Source organism: Sorex araneus, chromosome 3 (assembly GCF_027595985.1).
Source record: "Sorex araneus isolate mSorAra2 chromosome 3, mSorAra2.pri, whole genome shotgun sequence".
Classification (NCBI taxonomy): Eukaryota; Metazoa; Chordata; class Mammalia; order Eulipotyphla; family Soricidae; genus Sorex; species Sorex araneus.
In genome coordinates this window covers 62591600-62600916 of record NC_073304.1, presented here as the reverse complement: position 1 = coordinate 62600916, position 9317 = coordinate 62591600, and the positions used below count along the sequence as shown (strand labels likewise).

Genomic DNA, 9317 nt, shown 5'->3' with positions numbered 1-9317 from the left:
AGGGTAGAATGCGCTTTCGGCAGCTTCAACTGTCCACATTTTACCTCCAAAAGTTTCAGAATTGTCTTTTTTCGAGTCGTTAGGGCCCGTGAAACATCTGCTTCCGGTTCAGGCTCGCTCACGATGCGGTGCATTGTGGACTCTGTAGTTCCCACCTCGTTTATGGTGCATTGAATCCGAGCGCGGCGTGAGCTGGTAAATGGAGTGAACTTTGTTTGTGTTCGGTTCTTGCATAGTAGGTCGTGCCCTTGTTGGAGCTCCCTTAGCCGAGGGGGCTTCAGTAAACCCCCGCCCCAGCCTAATCGTACGAGTTAGTTATCTGCGGGGCTGGGGCCACCGGACTTGGCCTTCGCTATTCTCCTGGATTCTGGTGGTTCTGGGGCTGGGGGCTCCGGATCGCAGTTTTTCTCATTACTCCTCGTCTTCAGCAAGGCTCCCATTGGGTTCTGCCCCTTTTTTGAGGATTGCTGTGATCTAAGAAATTTTAAGTGTTCCTTATGCTTTTCCCGCAGGTTCGCAGATTGGAATCTTAACAGGCACCAGAAATTTCTTCCGTGACCCTTGGTTCTCGGTCTTGTGACCAAGATTGGATGTATCAGAGCGCTTTTTAAGGAATTTTTCAGACTTTGTTGCTATTACAGGCCCAAAAACTGAGCCTTGATTTGTGAGAAACTGCAAATCAATCTATTTTCTTTTTAAAGTTGTTCCTGAACTTTTCCTTACCCCTTAATTATACTCATGAAGTTGGAACTTGTCGCCGAAAGATAGTAGCGGGTAACGCTCTTCCCTTGCATACGGCAGACCCAGGTTCCGTCCCGGGCATCGCATATGGACCCCCGACCTTCACCAGGAGTGATCTCTGGTGCTGATTCATTGCATCATGAATTTCTGTTTCACTAGCATTCGCAGCTTTCCTAAACTCTGGACAAGTCACCAATACCTAGGACTAGGGCCAGGACAATCTTCTCTCGCTCACTTGGAACGCTATTGTGGCCTCAAGAACCAAAAGAAGTGGTTTTCTTGTAAGACAGTATCTCCACAAAACACCAAATCAAATAATCTGCTGACTGCCAAGGCCAGATACCTCAGGAAAGGAGATGAGGGCAACAATAAGCAAGTGTCTTCTGAGTCTCCCCATTTTTTTGCAGCTGGATCTGCTAAGAAGAGATCACAGAATAGTTATCCAAGTAAAGAGCAGGCCTTGCTGCCGTCAAGAAAATCTTTTCAGGTCCCAACAAAACCCCTGACTTCAGAGCAGTGGTCTAAACTTCAGGCAGATTTTAAAGGAAAAGCTAAATTTGAAAATTGGATCATTACACAAATGGTCCGCGCTCATAGCTCTCTGGATGTGGCCAAGTCTCTGCTGGCTTGGGTAGCTGCAGAGAACAGTGGTATTGTAGGCTATGATTTACTGGTCAAGTATCTGTGTCTCTGTGTCTTTCATAAGCAGACATCAGAGGTCATCGACGTCTATGAAATCATGAAAGCCCGATACAAGAGCTTAGAATCTGGAGCCAACACTCTTCTCATCCGAGGTTTAATTCATTCGGACAGATGGAGAGAGGCAGTGCTATTGCTAGAGAACATCAAAAAAGTCATGGTGCCTTCAAAAGGCAATTATAATGACTGTATCCAGGGAGCACTCCTTCATCAAGATGCAAACTTAGCTTGGAGTTTGTATCAGGAATTGTTAGATTATGAACTTATTCCTGTGTTGGATACTTTTAAAGCCTTCTTCGATTTTGGGAGAGGCATGAACGATGATCAGTATGCAAAGAAGCTACTAGATATTCTCTTGTATCTAAGAAATAATCGACTCTATCCTGGAGAATCACTTGCACACAGTATAAAAACATGGTTTGAGAGGTAATTTTGATTTTTCTTTATGTGTATATTTTATTGTCACTGTCACTATCATCCTGTTGCTCATCGATTTGCTCAAGTGGGCACCAGTAGCATCTCCATTGTGAGACTTATTACTGTTTTTGGCATATCAAATACGCCACGGGTAGCTTGCCAGGCTCTGCCATGCGGGCAAGATACTCTCGGTAGCTTGCAGGGCTCTCTGAGAGGGGCAGAGGAATCAAACCCAGGTCGACTGCGTGCACGGCAAGTATATTTTTTATCATTATTATTATTGATGGCTTTTTGGATCATACCTACCAATGCTCAGGGATTACTCCTGGCTCTGCACTCAGGAATTACTCCAGGCGGTGCTTTACTCCAGGCAGTGCTTGGGGGACCATATAGGATGCTGGGGATTGTACCCAGGTCAGCTGCATGGAAGGCAGATGCCCTTCCCATTGTACTATCAATGTCTCTTGTGCCCTTCCCGTTGTACTGTCAATGTACTATCAATGTCTCTCATGCCTAGGCTCTGAGAGATAGTAATGGATAAAGGTTCACTCTACTTTGCTTGCAACTCACTCATCCTACTCCATCCCTGGCACCATGTGGTCCACTGAGCATCAGTGGGCAAACCTTGGAAGATTGTGAGCACACTGGACAGTCCTGGACCACGGCAGTGCATTCTGCATCCTCAGGCCCTGTTCATGGGAGGCATCCTGCTATCCTGAGCACTGTTTGGGAGCCCCCTCAATGTCCACAATAATCTGTTTCTAAAAGTAACCTTATTTCCCTGTTAGTTGCTGAGAATTAATTTATCATGATACTGATTCTATCCTAGAAAGATTTATTTCCTCTTTAAATTTTCTTCTGTAAGAATAGCATGAACAAGTTATGCAAATATTCTTTTATAAAATGAAAAAAAATTTTTGGCAGAGCCTGGCAAGCTACCCGTGGCATATTCGATATGCCAAAAACAATAACAACAAGTCTCACAATGGAGACGTTACTGGTGCCCTCTCGAGCAAATGATGAACAATGGGTGACAGTGATACGGTGATACCTAGAATGGAAATTAAAGAGTTTTGGAAGGAAACAAATGAGGAAACATGGATGGCTTTTTGGGTCACACCTTGATCCCAGTAGAATGTGAGAACTTTCCAGTGATTCTCTTGACAAGTTCACAGCAAGGAAACTGACCCTGACTTTGGGTCATATTAGTATAAAGGTTTTCAGATATTCTTTCTACCTAGTGATATAATGTGCATATGTATTCTGTTTAATCTCTGCTTTTCATTTCAGGTTGGATGGTTAGAGGGGAACCTACTAAACTTGATATGCAGGCATTATCTCTATTCTTCCAGTTCCTTTTTGGCTTTTCTGTTATTTGATTACTAGCTCTAAAGTTCTCTTGTTTGCTTTTTCCCCCCTTTATTCATGTGACTGTACTTTTTGTTTTGTTTTGTTTTGTTTTTGTTTTTTGTTTTTTTGGGGGGTCACACCTGGCGATGCACAGGGGTTACTCCTGGCTCATGCACTCAGGAATCACTCCTGGCAGTGCTCAGGGGACCATATGGGATGCTGGGAATCGAACCTGGGTCGGCCGCGTGCACGGCAAACGCCCTCCAGCCCCGACTCTGTACTTTTTTATTTATTTCTTCACCCTGATTTTCTCCAGGTTGTTTCTGAAAATTCACTCCTTTGTTTTTCTCTTGCTTTTCTACTAGATAGCATGTTTACAGAATTTGGGAGTAACTGTCATGCTTAAGTATCTAATGAACAAATGTTAAATGAATGCTAATGGAGGAGCCAAAATGTTAAGATTGTGCAGGGGTGAGGTTCCCAAACAGTGATTAGGGCATCCTAGTGATACTCAGCAAATTGATGGGGAAGTTCACTGTTAGGGCCTGAGAATAAAGAGCACTTTGGGCCTTTGGGAATTCAGGGACCAGCAGAGCCACACTTACATTGAGTCATATGGTACCAGAGTTCAAATCTGGGTCTCAGTGCCAACAGAGCATTTACCCCTGGCCTTTGAATTAACTTCTCAGCCCTGTGAAAGCCTTTTCATGTCCAGGATTTTGGATTTTATTCTGTTATCAAGAGCCAGTCTTCTGCCTGGAGTTGCAGAAAGCATGCAGCTAAGCCATAAAGCGCTTGAATCCCCTGCACCACATATGACCCCTGGTGCACTGCCAGAAGCCAGAAGCACCACCAGGTGTGACCATAAAACAAAACAAACTCAGCAACAACAAGAATAGAAATTTACTGCCAAAGCAATGAGGAAAGATTGATGAGAGGTTAAGATTGGAAACTGGGAGACAGCTTTGGGTTTGAATGAGAACTAATAAGATCTTGAATTAAAGGGCTTAGGAGAGATAGGGGCTGGAGCGATACCACAGCGGTAGGGCGTTTGCCTTTCACGCAGCCGACCCGTGTTCGATTCCTCCGCCTGTCTCTGAGAGCCCAGCAAGCTACCGAGAGTATCTTGCCCGCATGGCAGAGCCTGGCAAGCTACCCGTGGCGTATTTGATATGCCAAAAACAGTAACAACATGTCTCACATTACTGGTGCCCGCTCGAACAAATCGATGAGCAACGGGATGACAGTGACAGGAGAGATAGGGGGTAAGGCACTTTTGCCTTATATCCTGCTGACCCTGCTTATGGTCCCAGGAGCACTGACAGGGGTTTCTTCTGAGCACGGAGCCCAGCATAGCCCCAGAATACAACCAGTTGTGGCTTAATAAAAATATTCTTGAATTAAGAACTGGTGGTATAAAGAATGCAGTAGAATCAATAACTGTGTATGTGTGTGTGTGTGTGTAAAAGTACTCATTGAATGATAAAATAATAAGTTTCGAATGCCTTACCTGTGAGTTATTTGTGATAGATGTATTACGATGTTATATCTGATAGGTAAGTGAATTTGGTGAGAGGAGAGAGGTGGCTAAATGCATGCTTTGTAGGAGGCCTGGGTTCATCCCTGGGTTCCATCCTTGGCACTTTATTGTTCCTAGTGCTGGGAGAAGCCCCTGAGCACTGCTGGTGTGGCCCCAAAATAAAATAGTGGTATAGGGTGGTACTATAGGGAAGGAGAGAAATTAAAATAGGAAGGAATATGTGGCAATTTTATAGAGAAAGTTAGAGTTAGATTTGATTTGCAGACGGATTACAGATGTCTGTTTAGGCCCTATAAAAGTGGATTCTGGCTGGATGAGGGTCAGGTGACAGGAGGGAACCTGAAAGCATGCAAAGTCCCAACCTGGCAAGGCAGCAGTGAGTGAGCCCTTCCATGGTTTGGCAGCCCCTCTTCTAAACCATTCACCTCTTACTTGCAGAGTGTCTAAATACCGTTATAATCTTAAGACTCAGCAGGAATCTGATCTTCTGATGACTTGTTCCATTATCTTTTTTGTAGCATTCCTGGAGAACAATGGCAGGGAAAATTCACTACACTTCAGAAAAGGTAAAGGCTAACTTTAGTTCTTAATTTGTTTGGTTCAGCTACAGTTGTTTTTGTTGCTAATGATTTTTAAATCAAGAAAGAAAAAAATGGCATGCTTTGTGTTTGGAGAAGTGAACATGTCTCTGTATGTGCCTAAGTGCTGTGGGAAGCCTCCTAGAGAATGGGGGTCCAGTTGTATTTTAGGAACAATTTTAAAGTTTTCATTTGAGGGGCTGGAGCAATAGCACAGCGGGCAGGGCGTTTACCTTGCATGCGGCCAACCCGGGTTTGATTCCCAGCATTCCATATGGTCCCCTAAGCACCACCAGGAGTAATTCCTGAGTGCACGAGGCAGGAGTAACCCCTGTGCAATGCCGGGTGTGACCCAAAAAGCAAAATAAATAAATAAAGTTTTTATTTGAATATACAGCTGGCTATTTTGTGTTATGTTTGTTTGTTTTCCTTTGGGCCACACCCAGTGGTGGTCGGGGATTAACTCCTGGTTCTGCACCAAGAATCACTCCTGGCAGTGCTGGGGGACCGAATGGGATGCTGGGGATAGAACCTGGTTGATGGCATGCAAGGCGAGTACCCTATTCACTGTACTATCTCTCTGGCCCCTGGCTATCTTTTTTTTTTTTTTTTTGTGGAGGACGGGGGGCACACCTGGCGATGCACAGGGGTTACTCCTGGCTCATGCACTCAGGAATTAACTCCTGGCGGTGCTCAGGGGACCATATGGGATGCTGGGAATCAAACCTGGGTACTATGCAAGGCAAATGCCCCACCTGCTCTGCTATCACCCCAGCCCCAGTCCTGGCTATCTTTTTGAGTTTTCTAGAATACTGATGTATCATATTATCAAGTTTATGAAAAAAATCAGATGCATGACATGATCACAAGTGTTTTAATGTGCTTTTATTTAAAATTACCTTTTAACTTCTCTGTGTCGTAGAATTAATCATTTTAGAAAAAGTTGTGTTTTTGTTTCTCCAAAGACACTAACACCATCAGTTGTACTTGCAGTGGTCAATGCTTGGGCTGTGGAAGAACCATAGAGACTAGTCAGCTGAGTTCAGAGGAGTATGACTATCTCCAGGGGAAAATCATGAAGGACGTGATCGATGGAGGTGACCAGTACAAAAAGACAACGCCTCAGGTGAGTCCAGAATTTGGGTTGCTTGTCAGGAGCAGAGACCAGTGAGATTCTTCATTTTCTGAAAAATGCTAAATAATATTTTAGGTTTTATGAGCTATAGGATCTCATTGTGACTTTTCTTTGCTGTTCTTGTAGTGCAAAGAATAGCAGAAAGAGCATGACTTTCAGTAAAACTGGATTCCTGAAAACAATCTGTAGACAAGGTTTGGACTTCTGAACATAGTTGCCAACCATTAGGAGAGATTGCTTTGGAATTTCATAAAATAATTGTGTTAAGGGGCCAGAGAGATACTATAGTGAGTAAGGTACTTGCTTTGTATACAGCCAATCTGGGTTCATTCTCCAGCTCTACATGTGGTCCCCGGATCCCTGCTAGAGCCAGTAATAAGCTCTGAAGACAGCTGAATGTCGCCTAAGTCCTCTCCCACCTCTTCTCTCTGCTGCAAATAAAGGGCCGATTGCACTAAAATATCATTCAGTCATCTGAAGTCAGTCGTATTTCATCTAGTCAGAAGTGCTCTTAAACTAAAAGATATTTGCTTATTTTTCTCTGAGCGCTTCCAGAAAAGCATATTTTTTTGTGTAATACATTTTTATTATATTTTGGTCCCAATATAGCATTATAGTTTCTCACAATTTCTCTAGTCAAAAGAACATAAGGATACCTTGAAAAAACTATTTTCAATTATGGCATTAGATTCTTCTTCTGTAATAAATAGCTTTATTTTTGAAATCTATAGTGCTTTATGCTGGTTTCCTAAAACAAATGAAGCAGAAAAATTCTTTTTTTCCTAGGGGAAAGCTTCTCATCATTCCATGGAATGCTCTTTTCTTCTCATCTTCACTTAGAATTGTCTAAAAGTAGTCCTAGGTCATATATAGAGACTTTTAACCCTCTGAGTAGTCAGAATTTGGCTCTTAAACCATTATATATCCCTGGATGGAAGCCAGCAGTAGAGCACTTGCCTTGCATGTGTGAGGTTCTGGGTACAATCCTTGGCTGTTCAAACAACAAAACAAAAAAATTATCTTCAATTTATGCTGACTTTAATGATAAAAATGACAGTTAATATTTATTAAAGACACCAAGTACCTTATAAACTTTACCTGATTTCTCATTTAACCCTTCCAACCACCCTACTAGATAGCCCATTTTATTTTACAGAGAGAGTGAGTGAGAGTTTGGGAGATTAGATTTTACCAATTCCTGCAAGGTGTCTAATTTCACTCCAAAATCTTGCTTTTACTCTCTATTGCTTCTCTTGAAAGGAAAAGTTATGGTAGAAATCCATTCTTCCATATATGCCTCATAGCCAACTGTTGGCAACAGCTTTAATGCCTCTGGGATTTCTGGCAGTTAAAATTAAGTTTAGACAAATTTCCTTATCTCTCAACAAACATCTCTTGAGCATTCCTGAAATAGGTTTTAGTATAGAGGCAACATTGTGTGAGTCACAGTGTGTGTGTCTTATCATTTTCTATTTTAGGCAAATTAATATTCTTCCTACCTTTTTTTCTTTCTTTTTGGGTCACTCCTGGCAATGCTTAGGGGTTACTCCTGGCTCTGTACTCAGGAATTGTTCCTGGCAGTGCTGGAGGAAGCATATGGGATGCCAGGGATTGAACCCAGGTTGGCCACGTGCAAGGCAAACACCTTACTTGCTGTACTTTCTGGCACCCACCAATTTTTTATTTAATAACATTTTCAATCTAGAAAAAAAAAGAGAAAAAAATAGCAGAGATGATACCTACATACTTTTCATCTAGAACTGAGGATCCCAAACATATTTGACCTTACTACTATTTTTTCCTAGAAAAAAAAAATCCTGCAGAACCCCCCTAAATCTGCCTTCTTAAAGCAAACAAACAGAAAGTACTCCCCATTTGTACCCGAGGTGACTACTGTTTCCCATGTTGGATCATTCTAGTGTACGTCAACTTTCACCAGTGGTACCAGCCACTTTGGGAAGCACTAATCTAGTCTAACAGTTGTTAATCTTTTGGGTAGCCTGGGGTCCATACCAGTTTGCATTAAGCCTTTATCCTAGTGAGGCTCAGGGTGCCAGGGATCACACCTGGGTCAGCCGTATACAAGGCCTTACTTCCTTTACTATTGCTCTGGTCCCCAAGATGGAAACTTAAAGTGCAGTGCACACTTTTCTCTAATCTGATGAAGAACATCAAACAATCTTATAAATCTCTTAGTACCCTAGTATTTAGCAATGAATATAGGGATGTCTAATGATCAGAACTCAGATTTTTGAAAACAGATAAATATGAACTTACTCTTAGTTCTGCTATTAAAAAACCTGGCTTAGCAAAATTTCTTAACCTCTCCGAGGTCTCACAAAAAAAGAGATGGCACCTTCTTTGCAGAACAGTCACAAGGATTAGAGATTACAGATACAGAGGTGCTGGGGATTATCTGGGCCACCCCAGTGTTGCTAGGGGCCCTCCAGTAGACCATGGGGATCAAAACCAGGGTGGGCCATATGCAAGGCATGCTATCTCTGGACCATCCTTTGGGCCTCTCTCTCCACTTAAAAGGTATGTTTCCCCTTTATGATTTTTGTCATTAGGAATTAAGTAGTCTGTGCAGTAAATACTTCAGAACTGTATAGATTTCCTGTCACCTATTAACTTTTCATTTGGTGTTTTAGTGTCATAGAGATTGATGATTTTCTAGTTACTTCATTTCTTCCACACTTATTAGTGTGCTTTATCCACTGAAGTTGTCTCTTCTTACTCCCTTCTCCCTTTCTTCCTTTCCTCATGCACATAAGGACTCTTTCTAAATGTTCCTATATCTGGGCTGGAGTGATAGCACAGTGGATAGGGCATTTTGCTTGCATGCGGCCAACCTGGA

At 42.5% G+C, this 9317-nt stretch overlaps 1 protein-coding gene across 1 annotated transcript in view; it reads left to right on the top strand.

Moving 5' to 3' along the window:
* The first annotated feature begins 100 nt into the window (after window positions 1–100).
* Window positions 101–9317, top strand: part of PRORP (protein only RNase P catalytic subunit) — a 103294-nt gene continuing 94077 nt past the window's right edge. The window contains exons 1-4 of the mRNA XM_004612160.2: window positions 101–195; window positions 513–1866; window positions 5266–5313; window positions 6319–6451. Coding sequence (XP_004612217.2) covers window positions 881–1866; window positions 5266–5313; window positions 6319–6451 — 1167 coding nt within the window. The 5' untranslated portion in view covers window positions 101–195; window positions 513–880. The remainder of the gene's footprint in view (window positions 196–512; window positions 1867–5265; window positions 5314–6318; window positions 6452–9317) is intronic.